The sequence below is a fragment of the Xiphophorus maculatus genome, chromosome 19 (assembly GCF_002775205.1).
Source record: "Xiphophorus maculatus strain JP 163 A chromosome 19, X_maculatus-5.0-male, whole genome shotgun sequence".
Taxonomy (NCBI): domain Eukaryota; kingdom Metazoa; phylum Chordata; class Actinopteri; order Cyprinodontiformes; family Poeciliidae; genus Xiphophorus; species Xiphophorus maculatus.
The window spans coordinates 15,314,479-15,338,286 of NC_036461.1; the positions used below are offsets into that span (position 1 = coordinate 15,314,479).

Here is a 23,808-nt window from a genome sequence, read left to right on the forward strand (position 1 = left end):
AATAAAGCTCAGCTCAATTTGAGTTTCTCAAGGAAAGAATTTCTGATTTATTAAATCACAAACCTTTTCTGTTAAAACCATTAGTTTGCCTATTAAGTTGTTGAAACTAAATACTAATCTCTCTCATTTTCTCATGATCTTTATTTATTACAGTTGTAACATTCCACCCCATGACTTCTTGCCAGCTGTGACTCTGGTTGATTTGTCAATAAATGTGTTTTTCAGTGATGACATGACAAGCCACAAAACAGTGGACTGTGAAGAAACTGAAACTTATTTTCTAGAATTTACTAGTAAATTTACAGAATTTAAATACAACCTTCATGGTTGTTGTCTAAAAGGCTTCAGTCATTACTTTAGTTAATGACTGAAGAGATGCTAAAAAGAGATGCTTTGAGGATGCTGCGGTTTTTGTTTTTCCAGAGTTCAGTTTACTTAAATTATTTTTATTTTTCAGAAAATAATCTCCTTGCACGTCTCTGTGATGTATTTTGTACTGCTAAAGTACAAAGTAAAAGCTTTTATCCTACCATTAAAACAGGCTAATTACATATATCTAGTATTTATGACTGCGTAAAATGAAGCTTCAGCTAATACGTTTTTCAAAGCCCTCCAAAATCCCTGAACTCATGAGCTTCGTCTCCGTGGGTTAGCGGAAGTGACACAGCAAGCGCGCGCCTCCTACCGTTACGTCACGTCACGCGACGCTGCCGAGAAGCCGAGCGAGAAAAGGAAAACAAAACAAAAACATCAACAACAACTCAACTATTACATTTTAAAAGGAAGCACCTGCAGCCCGCGGACATGTCCGGCGCTTTGCTAACCCTCCTCATGGATGACATGGAGTCGAAAAGGTTCGTTCCAACCGCCGGTCACGCGCGTTTTACCGTTAATTCACCACGACTCGTCCACGCTAACGTCACCGAGTCATTAACGGTCACAAAGCACAGGTGATGGGGCCCTATTTCGTCTCTCAGTGCAGGGAGCAAGTTTTTACCTCGTGTTTGGGATGGAAAGTGTCACATTCTGACTATTTTCTTGTGTTTTCGTGCTCAAACGGTCATGGGCGGAAGAATGAGGAAGTAGCTGGTTGGTGTAAATGAGAAGACAGCTGTGGATAACATGGACTCCAGAATCATCCTTAATTTTCTTAATGTGTGTTACAATAAAAATGTACATTATTCTGACTGGCAGAGGACGAAACTGTTATTGGTGTTGGTCATAGCTTGTACTAGATTATTTTTTTCGACATCTGACCACATGTATTGCAGAAGCAGCAGCAAAACATGTTTGTGTGGCGCAAACAGGATGCGCCAGTGTTTGCACCACACAGGATTCTTGGACGCTTTCCCACTAAGACTTTGCACTAGTCTGTTGCTGTCCATCATCGTCCCTCCTGCTGAATTTAGATCCTTTTTTCTTTGATAAAAAAGTACTTTTAAAACCCCTTTCTTGCCACAACCTGGCACTTGCTGCCAATCTTTAACTGAACCTGCGCTTTTGGCATAATTTTGTAGCATATCTTAAACATTTTCTTAAGTGCAACTTAGCCTTGCTTCCACAATGCTTTTTGCTTTCGTTTGCGATCAGAAATAGTTCCAAACAGCTGATTTTGACTTCCTTGTAAATACAGTAGAACAGGTTTGTCCAAAGTTGGTCCTCGAGGTCCGGTATCCTGCTTGCTTTAGTTCTCTCCCTGCAGGTAATAACAACCTTTTCAGCATGTCAATGTTCTTCTTTGGCATTCTACTGAGCCATCATTTGATCCAGGTACGTTAAACCAGGGAGAAAACTAAAACATGCAGGATGCCGGGCCTCGAGGACCTACTTTGGGTACCACTGCAGTAGAATATCTGGATATGCTTTGAGGTCTCCTCCCAGAGGAACATTCGTGGAAAACCTGAAAAGGAATGCATCCTGATTAGATAACTGAACCACGTCAAGTCTGAATAGTCACATATACATCTAAAACTTCAGTTTCCTTTCATGTCAAGCCATAATAATGCACTGTGTTTACTTTTGAGTTAACACAGGACAATTATATTAATCACTGATCTCAATATCAATAATTTTTCCATTGTGACAATGAAACTTATTTTATTTAAGATCTTTGCATCAAATTAATTTGCATCTAATCAATCTGCACAGCTAACTAAAATCAATGTGATGTCTTTTTTTTATTGAGACTGCATGCACAGTTTCCAAATGCAAAATGTATGACCCTACCAAACAATTAAGCCATGACTTTCTGCCTTAATTTTTGTATAGAGTTTCCTTTCTTTTTTACTGTCACGTCTAACTTTAAACACTTATTTAGAATATTTGGAGTCTGCACAAGTGTACACATTCATTTTCTTAATATTTTCTGCTGAAACGCTCATGTGATTGGTTTGGCTGGGTCACTTTATTCATGGTTGTTTTTTTTGTGACGCGTTTGGTTTTTCTAGGCCATGAATTCCTGTGAGGATGGAGGAAATTCAAATGAAGCAATGCTTGAGAAAGGTAAGTCACAAACATCCTTATCGGTGGTGTGGTGTGGCATAACTGCGTTAATTTATTCTAATCCTGGGATTATTTACAGAGCATCAGCACATTCAGGATGTTAAAAAGGAGAAAGAAGATTTTGCTGTTTGTGAACGAACTCAACCACATGAAGGAGGGTCTCCTGAAGTGTCAGAGGCCAATAAAAGGTCGTCCGCTGAGACACATCAGTCCACCAGTAAAAAGAGAGCCAGAGTCTGCTCTGAGGTAAAAAAAATAATCCTAGATTAAATTACTTAACCAACTTTTATTTTCTCATATTTCATCTTACAAAAGCTGTTAATCTTTTAAGGTGGTCCTTATCAATAGTTTTATAGGCTTTAGTGGTCTTTCATTGTTTTGTTGTTGTTTTTTTTAACTTTGACTCTTTTTTTCAAATTCATTTAAAATTTTCCTTCAAACAACCATATATTATAAGTATTTATCTGTAACCAACAAATCAAACCAAGTAAGCAAAGAAATAGTTTAGAACGAGAAGAGATCCATCATAATTGAAGTCTAAATCTGGGATTACCACAAACTAACCTACAGAAGATTAAGAATACATGAAAAGGATGTAATTAAATGCCATATGCTAACCATACATTTGTAATTTGCCTAAAGAAGCATTTTTCCAAACCATTGGAGACAACAAGAAAGACTGCCTGTTTGGAATGAAATGCAAAAATGAAAAAAACAACATACTGTGGTGAAACGTACTTTATCTGTATAGATCAATGTGCTTATCTTCTTTTTGCTTTTGTGTTTGGTGGGCATTTATTTGAAAGGTGTTTGTTCTTTGTAGGTGAGGAAGTGTCTGACAGATGAGAGCCACAGGCATGAGCCTCTTTGCCTCACCATGGCTGGAGAAAAGGCCCACTGTATCCAGGAGAGATCAAGGCTTTCCTACAGAAAGCCTCTTTTCAGCATCTCTCACAGGATTTCAGACAAGAGAAACCCACCAAGTCTGGATCAGCAGGCTAACCACGGCGGCTTGAGTCAGCTCAGCTTCAGCAGCATCCTTTCACAGAAGCTCCAAAGTCCAGAAATAAACGGCCCAGGTGACATCCTCACCGCCACAGAGTCCTTGGGTCAGACGTCAGCAACAGAGTCAAACCTTTACCCACTGATTGAGAAAATGTTTTTCATCCTCAATACCCTGAACTCCAGCATGACTCAGCTGCACAGTAAAGTGGACTTGCTAACGCTGGAAGTCATGCGTATAAAGAAGCAGATCAAGCCTGCTGAGAGGATGGCAGACTTCCAGCCTCCTCCTGAATATCTCCTAACGAATGATGAACTCAATCAGCTGATGGAGCACACCTCCAGCGCCGGAGAGCTCAGCTGCCAGCTGCTTGTCCACCTTTTCCCAGAACTGTTCAAAGCCAAGGAGTGCCCCCATGACTGCATGGCAAGCAAGAGAACGCTGGAATCTCTGCACCTGCAGCTGATCCGGAACTACGTGGAGGTTTGTTATCCCTCGGTGAAAAACAACAGTGTCTGGCAGGAGGAGTGCCTCCTTCAGATCAATGACTTTTTTAATCGCTTCTGGGCACAGAGGGACATGGAAAGCGCTCGGCTCATCAAGAAGCAGGCGGTCACTGGTGATGAGATGAAAGTGGAGTTTCCTCAGACATATCGCTTCATTAATGAACAGGGTCAGGAGGAGGATGTATCCCTGGATAATCAGCAAGGTAGCCTGCCAGTGTCCGATGATGGGTTAAATACTCAAGCTGCAGAAGAGCAGGACGACTTCTCCTCGCCGGAAGATTTTGTGATTTTCCTCATGCATCGTCTCTTCCCAGAGCTTTTTGAAGAGGGAAAAATTCCCGAAGTCTCCAGCAGTTACAGTAATGTGGGCCAGCTCATTCTGGACTCCGACAAGATGGAGATCCTGAGGAAGTACATGGAAGCAAATTTTCCTGACATCCCTGAGGACAGCTGGCTTCAGTTGTGCATCCAGCATATGGAGGACACACTGGAAGGGCCACACAGCAATGGGAATGGGAGTGAATCTGACAACATCAACTACGATGGCTATGACCTGGCCGGCTTTCAGGAAGACCTTCCTGTCATCGGGGCTCCAGAAGCCGGTGAATTTGATAGACCTTATCGCAAGTCCAAGAAGTCGCTGCTCGCAACCGTGGATTTTGAAAATCTGAAGATTCCTCCACCTGACTTCAGCATTCCCCAGGAGTACATCTTATCTAGAGAGCAGCTGAAAAGCAACTATGAATGTAGCTTGTCCATTGGCAACTTTGCCTCACGCCTGCTGGTGCTCATGTTTCCCGAGCTCTTCACCCATGAGAATACTAGAAAGCAGTACAACTGCAGTGGTTCTCTTGGGAAAAAGCAGCTCGATCCTGTGCGTGTGAATCTGATCCGACATTATGTGCAGCTGGTCTACCCTCGAGCCAGGAACGACAGAGTGTGGATGCTTGAATTTGTGGGCAAATTGGATGAGAGGTGCAGGAGGCGGGACACGGAGCAGAGAAGATCTTACCTGCAACAGCGCAAAGTTGGTGGCCAAGAGCTAGAGCAGGAATTTCTCTGCCACATCAACCACATCACTCCAGACACTAGAGAGGATTCAGACATTCCCTCTTTACCTCCCGAGAAAAGCAGCAAAGACTTCTGTAAGATCCCCCTCGACAAACTGACCATTTCCCAACCGGACTTCCCCGTACCTTCCGCCTACCTATTATCGGACTCTGAGGTGCGGGAGGTCGTCCAGCAGAGCCTTTCTGTTGGGAACTTTGCCGCACGGTTGCTGGTGCGGCTCTTCCCGGAGCTGTTCACTCCGGAGAACCTACGACTCCAGTACAACCACTCGGGCGCCTGCAACAAGAAGCAGCTGGACCCGGTCCGGTTGAGGTTGATCCGTCATTACGTGGAAGCGGTGTACCCCGTGGAGAAGATGGAGGAGGTGTGGCACTATGAATGTGTGCCAAGCATTGACGAACGCTGCCGGCGGCCGAACCGCAAGAAGTGTGACATTCTTAAAAAGGCCAAGAGGTCAAACACTGTGTCATAGTTACAGTACTTTACAGTTAGTCAACACGCATATAAGCTGAAACAACATTCTTAAGCTCATGTTTTATCTTTTGCCTCCAGCAGCAGATGTTTCAGACTTTATTTTCTAATGTATTAAAAATGTTAAACTGTTCTTGTTTATACGTCAGAGCTGTCATAGCTTGTCTAACACATTTCTTTCATAAATCTAGCCTTAAAACCACATTATAACCACAATAGTAGCTACAATTAAGAGTCACAATTTCTCTATTAGCAGTAATTACTGATGTAGCATCGTGCCACCAGAGTTTTAATAATAAAGTACTTACAGATGGGCCTATGAGTATTTGCACAAGAACATTTTTAAGAATTTCTTTCTGTACATCACAAAAATGGGTTTAAAATTAAGTAACTGGGTGAGATTCAAGGGATTTACAAATGAATAACATAAAATTGAATTGTGCTAATTCATAAACCAGATTGTTCATTACACCTTGATAGTAGTTAGTTCGACCCTATTTTGCCTTCAGAACTGCCTTAACTCAATGTGGCATAGACGCAAGAAGGTGCCACAGACAACAATCCTTTGGGATTTTGGATCATATTTTCCTAATAGGACCATGCAGTTGTGCATTTTTCAGCTCCACATCCCATTAGAAATTGCATTCCAAAGATTCCCTGTCTGCTTGATTATAGGTGCCTGTGGAGGCGACTGGGGTGCAGTAAATGCATCATGTTCAAGAAACCAGTTTGAGAATTTGAGCTTCGTGACATTGTGTTTCATCCTGCTGGTAGTAGCCATCAGTAGATGGGTACACTGTCATAAATAGATGGGAAAAGTCAGCAACAATACTAAAGGTACTAAGTCACCAAATTTGTGCCAAGAAAACATCCTCCATGCCATCATACCATTGCCACTTATCTGAACCACTTATGACAGCCAGGAAGGATCCGTGCTGTTTTTTTGTTTATTCTGACCCACCATCCAAATGTCTCAGCCTAAACTAGTGGTTTCAAACTGCTGTCCTCGAGGGAAAGAGTCCTGCACCTTTTAAATGTGTCCCTTGTCCTTCATACTTCAATTAAATTCTGAAACTGCCTCACTAGCATGCAGTGAAGCTCTACAGAGCTCTGCTAATGAGTTTATATTGGAGCCAGGTTTGCTGAAGCAGAGAGACATCTAAACGTTGCAGGACTCTGGCCTTTGAGGAATGCAGTTTGAGACTGCTGGTGTAAACCAAGTCTCGTTTGACACGGTCAATTTTTTTCAAACTGTTTTGTCCAATTTTAGCAAGTCTGTGTGAATTGTGTCCTCAGTTCCCTGTTCAGAGATGCTGTTCTGCATACCTCAGCTGTAACTATTGGTCATTTGAGCTACTGTTGCCTTTCTTATTATCTTGAACCAGCCTGGTAATGACATTTTTATCCACATAACATTCACACACTCAACCATGTGACTTTTAAAGTCACTTACATCCCCATTCTGACGTTCAGTTTAACTTGCTATTTGTGTTCAGATGAGGTGAGGTTAGAATCTGGAAGAGGTGTACTTATTTAAGTGGCTAGTTAGTGTAAATTGTAACCTTAAACGTGACCCCTCAAGTTTCTAGTATTTGGCATTGTGTTTCTAAAATGCAGTCCAAACTAATTGCTAAATGATCAATCTTGAAACAATTTGTGGTCGTGTACAGAAGCAAAGCTCCTGAGTTTTGTCCTTGTCTAAATATTGATGGGCATATGACTGTACATTAAGCCTTCTTATAGAAGTGTATGTTATACTGATAATTTAACATGACAACGGGTCATGATAACCTATTTCTAATAAACACAGTTTTAAAAAGCAGTTGGGGTGTTTTACTTACTACTGCTGTTGTGATATAACCAAATATTTAAATTTGGGCCTGTTCTGACAGTGGATATACCTGGAAAACCTCCACAGGGAAGCATACAGATCAGATGTATTGGATCAACTCCTTCTACACAACAGACCAGAGCAACACTCCCCTAATCATACAAAACCCTGATCAGTGTATACATGATTTGCAGAAATGTACTCTAAACACCTCTATAAAAGAGAAGAATAAGTTTTACACATTTAAAATGCACATTTATTGGCAAATGATATAAGGGGGAGGGAAGTAAATAAAACTTTTCTTTTACACCACTGATCACTGGAGAGCAAGTACCTTGAGGTAAATTTATAATCCCACTCATGTGAGCACTTTTATCCCTTTTGTTTCAGATTCATTACAAGTTCATGGTTTGAAGGCTTCATCCTTGGCAAGTTCAAGGCTTTTCCACCTCCTTATGGAAACTTTGTATTTATCGCCATCATTAGATTCACCTAAAACCTTTCTGAGAATGACTCTCATCAGAGTGACGGTGTTGGCTTCGCTGTTCTCTGCCAGCACGAGGTCCAAGATGTCCCCAACTTTAACCTGAATAAACAAGAGAGTTTAATTTTTGCAAGAGCCCAGAGGATCAGGGGAAAGCATTATTCAACAGGTAGTGACACATACCGTTTTACTTTTCTTGATTAGTTTCTGTCCATTTAGTCGGAGCTTGTTGCTGTAGAACGCATCCTCGATTTTGCTATTGTGAGAAGAAAAAAAGTTAGTCTCCCTGTTACAGTTTGTGTCCTGAAAAATAATCTGCCCAGTTAAATGCTTGGCTTTTTGTCACATGTTTCTGATAAAACACACCTTAATATCAATTATAAAGGGAAAATTCTTCAAACCAACTTGGCTAAATGTGAAAACGTTTGCCCCCTACTCTCAATCACTGGCCATGAGGTTTTTTTTAAATAACTCTGGAGGAGATTGACTGTTGCTATTACGTGTTTTTTACATCTGGTGTAACACAACACATACCTAATGAGACAGAAGTCTTGGGGATCATCAAATATGAGCTAAACATTAACTATTTACGCTTGCAGTGCTTAAAATGTTGCTCTAGGTTGCTGAATGAGCTGTTGAGGTGCTCTTGCAGTAATGTTGGTAGACAACACTGACCAGTCAATGAAGCAAAGTCAATGACTGTTTCTTATTCTCTGTCAAAACCTGTAAATCAATGTGTTGAGGTCTTTTATCCTGCTTCATGTTGTCAGACTGGTTGTTTTTAGGTACCTTCTTGATTCTACAAGTCAGGTAGTAATCAGACCTAATAAACTACAAAAATGTGGTTAATCACATGGGGCAGTTACAGTTTTCACATATGAGCAAGTTGGTTTAGATCTTTTCCTATTTAACTAGATCATCAATTGAAAACTTTATTTGTGTTTACAAAGATTTTCTGAAAATTATCTCATTTAAAATTTGTTTTCTCATTTGAAACATTTGAGTGAAAACGGGGAACAAAGGAAAGTGGAATGAGGTTTACCGCACTGCAAACTTGGAAATGTTTATCAGATATGCAAAATTAAGTCCGACACCTAAATCTTCTGACTTACTTGCGTGCTAAATCCAAACCAGCCTTTAACACAACGTCATAGCGGAAAGATGGTACATATTTCTCCATATCTTTATAATCTTTAGGTAAATTAGGATCTTCATCTTCATAATCGCTCTCCTCAGGGTCATTTTCATCCTCTGAATCATCTTCCTGTTCCTGGGCTGCACGTGAAGGAGCTTTCTTCTTGCTTTTAAATCGCAGATGGTACAAAGACCAGGTCTTGAGGGCAGGGCGGTGACCACCAAGTGCAGAGAAAGTCGAGCAGCCCCACAGCTGCCGAGTATGAATGGTTCTGGGGCACCACTCAGTCCTCCTAGGTCCATAACCAGCTGCTAGCAGGTGGCGAGGGTTCAACCGTCCGAACTGCCTCATAGCGAGTACCTGCAGCACCAGGCTTCGCATGCTGGAGCTCCAACCTGTCACTATAAAAAAAAAAAAGCAAGATCAGAAAAGCTCTCAGCGTGATATTCAATATTTCCACTGCCTAGGTTGCTGATCTGGTCTTGAACTGCTTACTTTCCTCTTTGAGCATTGATTTTTCATTAAGCTTGTTTTTGTAGCCTACTTTGACTTTCTGTCCAGATCGGGATTCAGTCTCAACGTTTTTAAACATTTTGTCAGACGTTTGGGACCACTAAGCTTTAGCCAATCCATTATAGTCCACAAATCAAATGTTATTGGACCTTCTCAGGCTCAAACTCAAAGACAGAAATGAAATAGCCCTCAAACCAAAAAAAAAAGCAGCTCCATAAAATGTACTCTCTTGAGCCTAATTTTCTTCTGGCTGTTATTGCACATGTTTATGTGGTAGTTGGTACTTTTTTTATTATTATTTTAAAGTATATATTTATTTTGTGTTTTGATGATTAAATTGCGGGAGTATTCCTTTACAGCTCAATAAACTGTTACCTCGGCAACTCAACATCAGTTAGGTAAAAGACAACCTTCAGTCATAAGTTATTATCTTGACCTCACAGGCAGGTCGATGAGTTTTTATAAGAACATAATCAGCCCGTAAACATGTTCATGTTTCACTTCAGCAACATTCATGTGAAATAATTCTGAAAATAAGTAACGAAAGGTCTACGTTTAGCAGTTCTTCAAAAAATAAAAGTCTTGCAAATTTCCATCAAGGTTTGTGTCACTTATGTCAAAGATTCTTACAAATATTCCTCAACCAATTACGTAGAACAGTTGCAATAATTATTTTAAATAAATATAAAAAAATGCTTAAACGAGGATGTCTGAAGATGATTCACTTATTTTGAAATGTTACCGGAAGTTTCCTCTTAGTGAGCAATCCGTCAAAAATAACAAACCTAAAATGATTTGAATTGCTGCGTTTTCTGACCCCGTCTAAAGCCCGTGTAGTTTTGTCCAAATGTTTCATACTCAGTTGCATATTAAGTAAGTGGTTTTATGCGGAAGTAGGTGCTATTAGCTTAGCGTGTTTTTTCACTCGGGGCGCTCGTAGGTTACACGCGTAACAACCCCGGAGCTTTTAGAATGAAAACAACAATTTAACAGCATTTTTTAAAAGAAGCTGAAACTGTATTGTGTTAAACACTCACCCAAGGAATAACCTTTCATTGCTCTGCACTTCGTCTGTCTTTCCGAGTCTGGTATTTGTAGCAGCAGTTATAAATCTACTGCCATCTATCGCTTGGGCTTGAAATTACAGCATTGCCTTTTCACCAAACAGACACCTCATGCTATCAAAACAACCTCGTTTTCTCTCAGAAGCAGTAAAATATTCCAACTCCTGCATAAATTATGAAATGGCGATAAAAATATGTCATATGCATCCATACTCCACTATGTAGGTTGAATCTCCTACTGTCAAATGCTTACAAGCACTCATTACAGGCCTGGATGTCATATTAATTTTAGTTTTCCAATTGTCTATTTGAACAGTCAACCAGTTGGGAAGACTACATAACATTCAATTACAATAAATGTTAAAAGCAGTACAGCTTTGTTCCATTGCTCTTGAACAGCGGTACAAAACATGAATCGGTTGATTTAAGACTAAATTGAAGAAATTGAAATACTACCATTACTTTTTTGTTCAATATTCACTCAATTACTTTATGTCTCTTTATGTATGAAACCAGAAAGCTACAGTGGTACTGGGTTTAAAAGCCTCATCTTGTCATTTTTTTTTCTTATTGTGATCAAACAGCTTGATTTTTGTATATACTGACCACAAAACAATTTCTCAAAAAGTATTTTTGGCTTGTTAGTATAGACAGCTTTTTTTCTCCAAGTCCTTCTAAAATGTGTTGATTTCCAGCCCATGCATATAAAACTGGGTTCACTTCCGTGACACTGCTGTTCCAGCAGTTTCCAGTTGATGGCAGATTTGAGCTTTGATTGTTCCTGAGGATTTCCTCTGCTTTCTAACCAGGTCCTTAGAAGAATTGGTTAATCCAGTGAGTGGTGTCAAATAAGTCTTTTAGCGGCCAACAAGAAACTACCAGCTGTTGTCAATATAATTTTTCTTAAAATGTGATTCATGCAACCATTACCATCTGCAGGATTTTAAATTTTTTTGGTTTTATGTTTATCATCGGTCCCAGACCCTTAATAAAAACACCAGCAACATTTTTATCCACACAACAGGAGAGACCCAGACATTTATTGCATTTTTAATTTTTCCAGCATATTTCAAATTTCAATACATGTTGTCAAGAGTAATCTTGTTATTAATACAACCCATTTTATAATATTAACAATGCCAATTTAAAATATTTATTTTGCTTAGTGTAAATAATTTACATCAACATTCAGCTCCACTATGGGTTATAATGTCTAGTTGTCTCATGTGCATAATACTGATGTCACTACGTTGAAACCAATGAAAGAACAAGATGTCATGTCCTAGAATGCATACAATACCTTTCTGTAAGATGCTTTGAAAAGTCCTTATTGTAATATTGGTTTATTTTTGCATGTCTTAATGTAAGTGCATTGATGTTTTTGCATAAACAGTCTGTAAAACCCACGGAAAAGACATTCCAGAAAAATTAAACGGCATAAGTCAAAGTCTTCTTCAGAACTGTAATAGTCCTTTTTTGAGTTCTCCTGTCACATTAGAGTGTAAAAATTCCCATTTCACAGGTTGAAATGAAGCATCATTCATTTACAATGGACATACAATTAATGATGCTGGTGGTATACATTCATGAATGTTTTATGGTTGTTAACACAGTGTCTCAGGAGTAGGAAAACATGCAAAGTAAGACATGGCTTCCATCTTTCCACTCCATGTTTAAATTTGTTGGTTCACAGATAACACCCATCTGTTCAAATGTTCTAAAGGTCTTTTTTTGTCCATCTGATTGGTTTGTAGCACAAGTTGTCAGCTTCTGTCGTGGCAGTAGGCAGCAGAAGTTATATATAAGACAAAAATATTCAGACAATGCATGTTTTTGTTTGAACATGGGTGATCATGAAGGTAGAGGTGGAATCTGTGTGATTGGATTTAGCTGCTCAATAACAAAATGCTCTTCAGTTCTAAGGTTTAACATGAGATTTAATTTCAAAATGATCTAGTGGTCATTACTGGATTCTAGATTACTGGGTGAAACGGTGATGATTTGGGGTCTAAAGAAAACGGCACTGTATCTACAAATCCCAATGACCTGAAGCTGCATCATCAAGAAGAGTTGGCTAAATTTCCTCAACAATATTAAAGTTGATTAAAAAATTTTGAAACTGTTGGTTCATGTTAAATTCTGCCACACAAGTTTTTCTTTTGTGACAGAAAAGAAAAACTTTTCTGCCAACAAGAAATATGTTGTGTGTTTTTGTACTCCTGAGGTTATATTAAAATAACCTTATAATCTTGTAAAGACCAGACCATTTTAATGTATGTAAAACATTAGAACTGAAAGAGGTTGTACACTCCTTCTACCATCATTACATCCCTCAGATGCTGCTAAGCAGCACCAACAACAAAATACCACAAATAATTGTGATATCCCGTTAGGTAGATACATCAGTCTGTGTAATGTTAAACTGAACAACTAATGTGTGTCTTTTCTACAAAACAGAAGCGAAAATGAAACTTCAGTCTATTGTCTGTTGATGTAAAAGGCTTCCTGGAAAACCAAGAATGTTGATGTACAAAATGACTTACAGCACTTTAGAAGAATGAGAAACACTTTATGACCAAGTGATAAACTGTCCTGATGATTTTGGAGCTCTTTGTATTGATCGGTGTATCTGTGATGAGCAGAAACATTCTGTTTAGCGATTCTCCTCGTTTCGTGTTATCGCTGTTATTGCTGTAATCACAAGTCTGCTGATATCCGCCCTGACTTTATCCATCTCATTACTTCAGGAGCATTTGCTTTGCTGCAAAATTGTGAGGAAACAGGAGAGATATTATCCCAACCACCTTATGAGGTAACTGAAGCTTCAGGTTTCGGATGGTCTGTTCAGATGTCCAAAAGTATGGCGATGGTGTGCAGTGTAACAGTCTTTGTCTCCTTGGTTGTCCCTGGAAGTTGAGCTGATTTTGTTTTCCTCTTTCTTCTGCACCAGTGAACCACTCTTATTGCTTAGGTGGTTCACAAAGTCAAAACTCAGGCAGTCGTTTCTGATATTATCGTTGTTTCTGGCTTGTTTTTTCTCTGTGTTTCTGGTATTGATAGTGAATGCATGCTACAGAGGTGTCACTGCTTTTTGCAGTGGTTGGGTGATCATAAAGAAGTCTCCACGCAGGAGCCATTTCTGTGGAAAGATCTGTGGTTGTGGCAGGTCTCACTGCAGTGGACGATGAGCACAGGGTAGCACAGGGCGTCATCATAGTGTGGGGGCTCCTCTTCGTCAGTGGCGAGCCGTTCTGACAGGCAGCGGGTGTTTTCGCTGGGACTCTCCTGGTCGTCCAAGCTGCCGCTCCTCCAGAAGCAACTTCTTTGGGAGCCATAACGGCGAGCCAGGGAGAAGCGGCTGCCGCTGAAGGGGATGCGGGAGCTTGCACCGGTGCAGATGCTGAGGGCGCTCCTGGAGAACACAGAGGAGCAACTGATGGCCCGGTGGCAGCGCTCACAGTTCTGACGGATCCCACTGAAGCTGTTGGGACACTGGGCCAGATCCATCAGACCGGCCTCTGAGTAACTGGGAACCAGCTGCTGGTTTGAGCGAATGTGCCACTCCAACTCGGTGCTGTCAATGGTGTTGACGCGAGGGATGCGGCGCCAATATGGCCGATCGTCACACGGGGTCACTGGAAGGTAATCTTGTCCAAAAAGCTTTTCTACACGATAATGGACATATGCAGTGCGGTATTCAGTGAAGACTCTGAGAGGCCAGGAGAAAGTGAGGAAAGACGCAGCCCAGAATACATACTGGGACAGATACCAGGGATGGTGCTCTGGGTCGGCCAGCACCATGACATACTCCTTCAGGTCGATGTTTTTCAGGTGCATACCCTCTCTGGCTTCCATGTAGTCATCCAGGCCCTCATTGTCGGTGAAAAACCTGGCTCTCTGTGTCAGGTATGAGTTTTCAGACTCCACATTAGCAAAGCTAAAGCACTTGGTGAACCGCATCTTTGTCAGAGGAGACTTCTCCAGGCCCAGAAGCTGTTTGGAAACATCTTTGACTCCACAGTGACCATGGTCAAATTCAGCCTCGGCTACGTGGGTGTTGACGCGCTCATGGTACACTTGGGTGCTGGTATAAGCATCTCCGTTTCGATAGCGTGTGACCTGTCGTGTTCGGCGCACGTAGTGGTAGCTGATGGCTTTCCACCAGATGCAGGGCTTCGCCTGCTGCATTCTCTGGATGCGCTCATAGATGCCCTCCACATCCACTTTGTGCTGCAGCTCGTTCTTCACGTGGCAGTGCCAGCACTCCACGAGGTACACCAGGTAGAGCATGCCCAGCAGTGCCAGAGGGATGTAGATGTATCCGTCAGAGCAGGGGCTGTCATGGTACATCATGGATTTCCCTTTGAAGGCGCTGTCAAAGGTGAGCCGGGTCACCTTGGTGACGTGGCACCAGACCATAGCCCCCATGCAGCCATACATGAGGACAGACAGAAGGAGGCATTTCCAAAAGCTCTCCCGACATAAGGACTTGCTCAGAGATTGCTTGAGGGGTCTTTGCTGTGAAAAACAAATGAAAAAGAGCCTCAGTTGTAGCAACATGAAAAACAATAATTCTGAATTGCTTTCTTGCAAAAGGAACAACTTTAGATATATTTTAAATGTGTGTATGATTTAATCTTATTGGTCTCTTTTTTAGGAACACCTGTTCAATTGCATGCTGGGGTCTTCATGCACAACTATCTCTGATTTAACGAGAATGGTCATCTGGATGAAACAGCCCTGTTTGACAGACACCAGAGGACAATGGACTGAGTGGTTTGAGAAAATAGTAGCCCAAATAACGACTCATTATAAGACAGGTACGTAGCACTGCCTCTTCTGAACGCACAACACATCTTACCTCAAGCAGATGGGCCACCCCAGCTAAAAACTAAGAACCGGAAAATAATAACATGTAAAAAATGTTGTCTGGATGAATGAGTCTCAATGTCAACCGCAACATTCAGAGAGTTATCAAGTAATTGTATGGGAGAACCTTTAATATTAATTGAGCATCATTTAAGCACTGAGTATGAGTATTGATGCTGACCAGGGTAACTGCTTTCTAACCACAGTACATTGTCAAAAAAACATTTCAGCAGGAAGTCATTTTATGACATATCTTTCTGCATAAATTACTTTTGTATGAGTATTTGGTAAATTGTTTCTGTTGCATTTTATTGTGGTTTTTCTCTCATATTTTGTTTTTTGGTTCTTTGCTGATATTTTCATTTGCTTTTCATTCCCTTCACACATGGTTTCAGTTTACTAGTTACTATAACGTGTTTTAATATTCTATCTCACAGTCCTGGTGTCCTGCAGGTTTTAGGTATACATCTGCATTGCTGTGATCAAATGAATTACTCATCACCAAGCATCTTGCCGTCTTGTTCATGAGTGATGGCGAGAAGAAACAGGAAATTGATAGAGGGATTGAGACTTTGTCTCCAGTAATGAAGGTGTTACTCCAATCTGTCATGGTGGCAAAAAGAGGCTGAGCTAAAAACCAAAGCCATTCATTTTCTGGTTTATCTGCAGATCTTGGAATAAAAAGCCTGAAATGAGCTTCCTCTGTAGGATGGCTGGGCTCTGCCTTGTTAAGGTAGGTAAGAATAAGATAAGGTAAGGAGCTCAGAGAATCTGGATCAAAAAGAGTCAGCTGAGGTTGTTTGGGGATCTGTTCAAGATGAGCCTTAGGACCTCCTTTTTCTGAAAGATATCACTGAGAAGAGACTCCTGGCAGAACCAAAGTCATGTAGTTCCTCTGGCTTGAACGGATGGTCAGGAATTTAAAGCAGGTCTGTTTTAGCAGGTAAATCATTCAGAGCAGTGAATCTGGTTTGCTAAGTTTCAGTTCATCAGCAAATTGTCTTTCAAAACAAAATCTTCTTGTAATCCATAAAAGGGTCTCAATCAATAGTTTTATATGTTACAGACTGTTTGTTCTTATTCATTTTATGGAATCCCAAAATACAGAAAACAGGATTGGATTCCCCAAAAGCTTTTAGCTCAACCAGATCAACTTAACAATGACGAATCACTCATATTTTTTTCCCATTTATAAAGTTAAGCTGTAAACAAAGGGCAATCTGGAAGAAAATGTGATGAAAGCCACAAAAGACTTGAAAATGGTCTGGAGTTTCACCTTCCAAAAGGACAACAACACTTATCAATTAACCAGAGCTGCAACTAAATGGTTTAAATCAAAGAATATTCACATGTTAGAATGGTCCAATCAAAGTCCAGGCTTAAATCCAGATGAGAAGGTGCTGCAAGAGCTGAAAATAACTTTTTGCAGTCTCTCCATCCAACCTAACTTAGCTTAAGTTATTTTACAAAATGAAAAAGATGTCATAAATGTTCTGTCTTGGACATGGAAAGCTGATCAAGTCATAAAACAAAACACTTTGGCTGGTATTGCAGGACCAGGTGGTGCTTTGTTTCCATCACATAAAGTCAAAAATACATGGAAGATTGAGGCTATAGCATTAAAAATATGAAAAAGTTCAAGGGCTTTCATTACTTTTTCATGGCATTTGTGCTTTCCAATAACACCAGCATCCTGCAAATAACAAATGGAAAATGTGAAATTCCTGTAGATTTAGCATTCTTTACACGGATGTAGCATCGCTGTCTCATACTGTAGCAGTTTTGTCAGAAACTGCAGGCCCACTACAGTTCCTAAAGGTGACTGACAGGTAAGAATGCTACCTGAAAACCTAAACTCGTTTTCACTGAAATTTACAGTAGCATAGCACGCCGATATAATGGAAAAATCTCCACATGGAAGACCATGTGGCCTGGATCCATCTTCAGCATGGGCACATTGCATATGCGATAAAAACCCTGAGAACCCCATTAAGAACAGACTCTCACCTCCTCCCTGGTGTCCTCCTCGTAGACGGTGGTGGTGCTGCTTTCACTGGCTGTCGCAGCCGAGGCTGGGGGAGACATGGTGATAACAATGCAAGGCGTGGAGTGGGGATCAAGGAGGGATTTCACTGCCTTTTATCTGCCTCTGCAGCGGCTCTCATCCCACACGAGCCGCTGCGTTGGACCCGCGATCATCCGGGGACGTTTCCGAGAGGAGAGTCCAAAACAACAGCGTTCCTGTGGAGGCAGAGAGAAGGAGGAGGAGGAGGAGGCGGCGGTGTTGGTGCAGCATCCTGCCGGTGCCCTGCCTCAGCTGTCAGTGCCGCAGTGACATGATGGGAGATGATGCCGGATTAGCTGGTCGTCATTACGAACGGATGGTGCCCTGCCCCTCGGGGCCCGCTCTGGATCCACCGTGCAGCGGGTGGGACGGGGCGTGGGTCCGCCGTCCACGGTGCTGGCTGCCTAACTGAGGCAGGTGGGACTTTGTTGCATAAATCCGCGACTTAAAGGGAAAGTCCAACCTAATGCTAACGGATCCACTTTGGCTTAGGTCTGTCTCAATGAATAGAATATACTAGAACAATATTTATTGAACAATATCAGTTGTTCAATAAAAAAAATTAATAAATAAAACTCCCATATTAAATAGATTTACTACACAAACTAATATATCTCAAGCGTTTATTTCTGTATGTGTGTGTGTGTGGGGGTGGGCGTGTGTGTGTGTGTGTGTGTGTGTGTGTGTGTGTGTGTGTGTGTGTGTGTGTGTGTGTGTGTGTGTGTGTGTGTGTGCGTGTGTGTGTGTGTGTGTGTGTGTGTGATTACGGCTGACATTTAATGAAACAAGAAAAAAATTGTTTTTCAGAACATCAACCTTGAATGTAACCTATATTTAAACTTATAGTGTAATATGATGACAAAGACCCATTTTTAAAAAGGACAAAAATGCTGACATGACTTGTCTAGATTTTTCTGGGAGACATCCTGGGTAAGCCATAAAAGGTTATTTCTGATCACAGAGTGCTGTGTTGGAAAATTGAGTGGAAGGAAAAATGTGGTTTTAAATAACCCTGTTCCACACGAGCAACAGGGGTAGCTTGATGCAGAGCACTTTCATTTTGTGGTTTGTTACAATTGGTTTACTCTCTTTCTTAACTGTGATCTGAAGTTATGTATTGGTTAAGATTCAGATTGTGATCTTTAGTGTTTATTATTATTTTTATTATTATTATTATTATTATTATTATTATTATTATTATTATTATTGTTATTATTGTTATTATTATTATTGGTGTCTATTAGTCATTTTGTTGTAATAGTCTCAGTTCCCAAACCCAGAACAAAACCCAGAACAACCCAGAACATTTTTTGCTGCAAGGCAACACTATCAGCTGTGCAGTAGTGCAGCCCATGGCACAGTGTCAAGCCTAACGGTAGGTTTTCTTTCACTCTTCATTGGATTTGTTCTGCTGAACCCTCTGAATTCAGCATAGGGATGCTGCAACTACAATTTCAGCCAAAGAGGAGCCAACTATTGGCTGAGAAAATATGATAAAAATGTACTTCACACTTGTCTGATTTGTTTTTAATTGAAAGCCATGCATAATTTCCCTTCCACTGCACTGTGATGCTCTATAAAGTCTCAGTAAAATACACTGATTGTTTTGGTTGTAACATCAAAAAATGTGAAAAATACCAAAAGGTGTAAGAGTGTTTGCACTGTGCTTTAAATGATTTGTTATTTTTGGAGCTTTATCTACAGAAACAAGTTGTTGCTCTGTTCTGTCAAGAGGAGAAACGGTCATCAGCTCCAGCCGTCATTGTATCTGCAGATGCATGGATGAAAAGTAATGGCTGCAATTATTAGATACTTTTCATATCAAGCATAAAATAAATAAAACGTTAAATGTGATAGTTGCAAATACCTTCCAGGTTTACCACTTAGAACTATACTGTGACCAATATTGCAACCAATGAACATTATATTGCCTTACTAAGGAATAATTGATTGTATGCATAAAGATTGAATATAGTCACTTAATCCTAGTTCATGTCTTTTTTTGTTTATTTAGAATGATTCAAATGAATGATGAGAAACTTCATCCTCTGTCTTTAATTCATTTACACCTAATTGTTATTGTTTCTCATACAACAATGCATTTCTAATATTTGACAAAATTGGTTTATATGAGTTTCATGAGCATGTTTTTGTAAAAATTTCCACTCCAATCCAGTGAAAATCCTAAAAGAGTTAAAAGAAATTATCACATTCATCCATCATAATTACAAAATGTTTACAAAAACGCTTCAGATGTCAGCCATGACATGTGTGACAAAGTCTCATGACTTTCTCGCTCACATTCAATTTACAATTTTACAAAAAGAAACCATCGTAAAATACAAAAAGTACTCCTTCTGTATCTCTGAGCACTGAGGAAACATCTTTACTGAAAAAGCATCGGGTCAAACCGAGTTGTTGCGTGTGATTAGTGATGCCATGAGATGACTTTTGATGTAAAATGACTTTTTATAAATAATCAGAATGAAGTAACAATTTATAATCAGCAGCAGGTTCAAATGTTTTTTAGAAATATCTTAGAATTTTGTTAGAAATAATAATTTATAAAACATTTTCAAAACCAAATCCAGAATATGCAGATATATCACACAACTTTCACAAACTAATATGTTATGATGAGCCATAGTGATTTACTAACATTAATAACATTATGATAATGCTTCACACAGTTGATATAATAGTTCTTGAAGTAGTTGTTAATTTCTCAGTCTTTCATTTTCAGGTATGGTGTTAAAATGTTGAGATAGCAGTATCACAAAAAACAGATCAGTTTGTTTTACTGTCTTACTAAAAAGAAGGTGGAATGGACTAGGATGTAATAAAAGTGATTTGCCTTAAATAGTTTTAACATTAGTTAAATCCAATGTCAGAGAACAAAACACAACTGTCATTATTTAATGAATGAAAATGAAACCCAAATGGTAAATTTGGTTTTAAAAATATAGTAATAATAATATAAAAAAACTAAGTACACCCTAAATATTTTCATAGGTTTTAGGGAAAGTCATAATCAAATGCCCTTTTCCATATTTTCACTGATGCAACATAAACCGCCTCCCTCACTTCCTAACCCCTCTACTACTTCTATTATTATTCACAGCCTCATCATACAGATTACTGTAACTCTCTCCTTCTCGGTCTCCCTCACAAATCCCTCCATAAGCTTCAGATGGTTCATAATTCAGCAGCATGCATTATAATCAAAAGCCCCTTGCTACACCATTTGGTCACCGTCTTTCAGCAACTGCACTGGCTCCTAGTTAAACCAATTCTTCTGTGCGCATTTAAAATCATTCACAGCCTCACCTATCCTTCTCTATCAGATCTCTTGCACATTGCCAACCCCATCCATTCCCTGATGTCATCCTCCTCCTCCGTCCACCTCACTGTGCCGTCCACCTGTCCTAGAACCATGTGGAGTCGAGCATTGACCCCCAAATCTGGAACTCCATCCTGCCAGACATTCACACTATTGACATTCTCTGTTTCAGTCAAGCCTCAAAACTCACCTGTTTTAAGATACTTTACTCTTTCTTAAACAAGGTGTCAACACAATGCCAAGATGGAAAGACATTAGCAATGACCCTGGAGAAGAAGCCATTGCTGCACATGTATCTCCGGAGGATTATAAGGCCATTTTCTAAATCTTTTTGTCTCTAAATAGACTATGGCAATGAATAACACATAAACTCTAAAACAATATCCTTTGTGCAGATGAAACAAGAGATGTTTGGCACCACATTTGGAGAAAACCAAACACAGCATATTAACACAAACATCTCTGCCACCTTCTGTCAAGCACAATAGTGAATAATAAATATTTTAACTTGTTTTGCAACCACAGGATCTTGTCACTTTCCAGTCAACTGTACATTTTTCTGCATATAGAAGAAGTCTAGAGTCAAATGCAATGCCACCTCTCCAACAGCTGAGGCTTGGACCAAGATGGCTGATCAGTAAAACACATCAGTTCAACAGAAAGGTTAAAAATGACATAATCAGCATGTGGTGGGACCTCAAGAGAAGTATGCTAAAAGTAATGAAGAGCAATGTTGTGAATGAGAATAGGTGGAAAAAAATCTTCAACAAAGATGCAAGAGACTGTTTTTTGTTTTTGTTTTTTTTACAAACATTCATTTTTGCAAATAAAAGTTAGTAAATAGTATACAAAATCTTGTTTGTTCTTATAGGCTGAAGGGTTTAATTTATGTAATGAAGTAGCTCGATCCTGATAAAGACCAGAGTGACCTTAGAAATAAAAATGGGTGTACTTTCTTTTAAGTTGATTATACTAATTCATCTCATCTTGTTTGAAGCACTTTAACAAGAATAATATTCCACAATAATCAGTAAAGAATGACTCCTCTCATTGCACCAAGTCTCTAAGAAATGTCCCAGATATTTAAGAAGGACATTGCTTGACATGAAACATCACTCCTTTTCCCAGGGTCTTCTTCTCTGATGACGACCCTTCAGTGAAAGAAGAAAAGGTAATGTCTACATGTAGTCATATATATATATATACCAGGCTTGAGGGCAAAAAAAGAATGAATAGCTGGACCAACTTACAGAGTACATGTTAGAGAGGTTGTTGAAAAGCACTTGGCCTGCGCTCACTTTGTTCCTCACCCCTCGGATGGTTCCGTTCTTACTGCAGATGTTGATCCTCTTGTTGCTGAACATCATCTCCCTCTTGACACTGGCATACAGCAGCAGGTCATCGGACTCACAGCCGTTCTCGTCCCCGGCAGCCTCCAGGCCGTTCAGGTGCCTGTTGGCCTCACTGGGGGGCGGCAGACTTCCCTGCTCTGCCTCCATGCTGCCGGTGCCGTCCGAGTCTGCAGAGTCAGAGACCGAGCCGCACCAGGTCCTCTCGTCCTTGAACACCTCAGCCAGGACTCGGCCACTGTTGGCAGATGCGACTCTGAACCGGACCGTTTTCCCGGCTTTTTCTTTCATCTTTGGCCCATCCATTGAAATCCAAGAAAAGAGTCACATGCATCGCTTCCCATTCAGACAAAACAGAGAGGCCCTTTCAGCTCAAGTCATCGGCGGTCCAGTTATTTATCCAACAGCAGGGTTCTCACAGGTGTTTCAAAGGAACTGAAAATACCCCGAGCACACACCGTGTGTGCTCCCAAATACTTAATAATAGATGTGCCCTTGTCATGGTAACAGCTAAAACGGGCAAAGTGTAAATTGATATGATCGTGTTCAATAATTGATCAAGGTTAGCACTCGCCTTATGTCTGATCCTTTATGGTCTGATAACTTGCAAGGTTGGGGCAAACATCTGGTGGTCTTAGTTGATCTTTGGAGCAATGTCCAGCATGCTGGTCTGAGACCGAATTAGTGTTCCTCCTTTTACACACTCAAGATCACCTCAACAGCAGAGTCACTGACAGGAAAGTAAATATTAATACTTTGTTTCAGTCCATGAAAAACATGAACAGGAAAAGAGGTTTAGAGTAAATTAATTATTTCTGATGAATTCTCCTTCTGATCATTTAGTTGGATCTGGAAAATCATATAATCTGAGAAGAAAAGGTGAGAGCTTGCATGGGCTCAATGATCACATGTACTGCTTCTCATCCAAGAACGTGGACGTCCTCCCAAAGAGAAAAGATGTCAATGTTCTTCATAAGCAACTTCTTCCATCCATCCAGGAACGGTTCAGAGATGATTTTTGTGTGGTGGAGCACCGCTTCACAACACAGAAATGCTTGTATTTGAGAATTTTCTATATTGAATCCTAGATCTTAAGGCTATTGAGAATAATCTTCCAAACCGTCCAGTGATTTCTTCCATTGTTTCAAAAGTCAAAATGATACCAAACTCACTTAAATCCTGGTACATTGCAATTTAAACTCCCAAGATCTTAACCTCACTGAATGATCATGATCAGTTCTCAAAACGCAGGGGGAGAAAGAGAAGCCAACCAGCTGTGATCAGTTTCAAAAATAGATGACCACCGGTTAGGATTTGATCTGAAAGTTGGTATCAAGGATGTCTGGCTGAATAATAACAGGTACAAAAATATAAGCATTAGTACTGGAAATATTTACTCTGCTCCTGAAGTTGAAGTGAAATATTTATAAAAATAAGAATGACGTTACCAAACAGAGTTTCTGCAATAACAACATGAATAAACACAGAATGGTCATAACTTAATGATGTAATATGTTGTGTAAATCCCCCTTTTATTACCAAAATTACCTTGACCTGAAGCACTTTTGTTCTCTGGACTCGTCAGCCTCAGAAAGAGGCCACAGC

The 23,808-nt window shown here is 40.2% G+C and overlaps 4 protein-coding genes across 4 annotated transcripts; 1 reads left to right on the top strand and 3 right to left on the bottom strand.

Moving 5' to 3' along the window:
* Window positions 1-668: 668 nt before the first annotated feature.
* On the top strand, window positions 669-6,022 carry bend3 (BEN domain containing 3). Its single transcript, XM_005798361.3, has 4 exons — window positions 669-854; window positions 2,448-2,502; window positions 2,582-2,748; window positions 3,326-6,022. The coding sequence occupies exons 2-4, from the start codon at window positions 2,451-2,453 to the stop codon at window positions 5,552-5,554; spliced, it is 2,448 nt and encodes an 815-aa protein (XP_005798418.1). The 5' UTR covers window positions 669-854; window positions 2,448-2,450; the 3' UTR covers window positions 5,555-6,022.
* A 1,426-nt stretch (window positions 6,023-7,448) lies between these two features.
* c19h6orf203 (chromosome 19 C6orf203 homolog) lies at window positions 7,449-10,636 on the bottom strand. Its single transcript, XM_005798305.3, has 4 exons — window positions 10,554-10,636; window positions 8,981-9,404; window positions 8,052-8,124; window positions 7,449-7,970 (listed from the first exon to the last, which is right to left on the bottom strand). Exons 1-4 carry the CDS (start codon window positions 10,570-10,572, stop codon window positions 7,788-7,790), a joined length of 699 nt encoding a protein of 232 aa, XP_005798362.1. The 5' UTR covers window positions 10,573-10,636; the 3' UTR covers window positions 7,449-7,787.
* Window positions 10,637-11,593: 957 nt separating this feature from the next.
* On the bottom strand, window positions 11,594-18,063 carry LOC102219299 (transmembrane protein 151B-like). Its single transcript, XM_005798362.2, has 2 exons — window positions 17,457-18,063; window positions 11,594-15,098 (listed from the first exon to the last, which is right to left on the bottom strand). Exons 1-2 carry the CDS (start codon window positions 17,532-17,534, stop codon window positions 13,689-13,691), a joined length of 1,488 nt encoding a protein of 495 aa, XP_005798419.1. The 5' UTR covers window positions 17,535-18,063; the 3' UTR covers window positions 11,594-13,688.
* Window positions 18,064-21,931: 3,868 nt separating this feature from the next.
* On the bottom strand, window positions 21,932-22,604 carry LOC102219553 (glutaredoxin domain-containing cysteine-rich protein 1-like). The gene is made up of 2 exons (XM_023352275.1): window positions 22,105-22,604; window positions 21,932-22,005 (listed from the first exon to the last, which is right to left on the bottom strand). The coding sequence occupies exons 1-2, from the start codon at window positions 22,492-22,494 to the stop codon at window positions 21,967-21,969; spliced, it is 429 nt and encodes a 142-aa protein (XP_023208043.1). The 5' UTR covers window positions 22,495-22,604; the 3' UTR covers window positions 21,932-21,966.
* Between the last annotated feature and the right edge of the window lie 1,204 nt (window positions 22,605-23,808).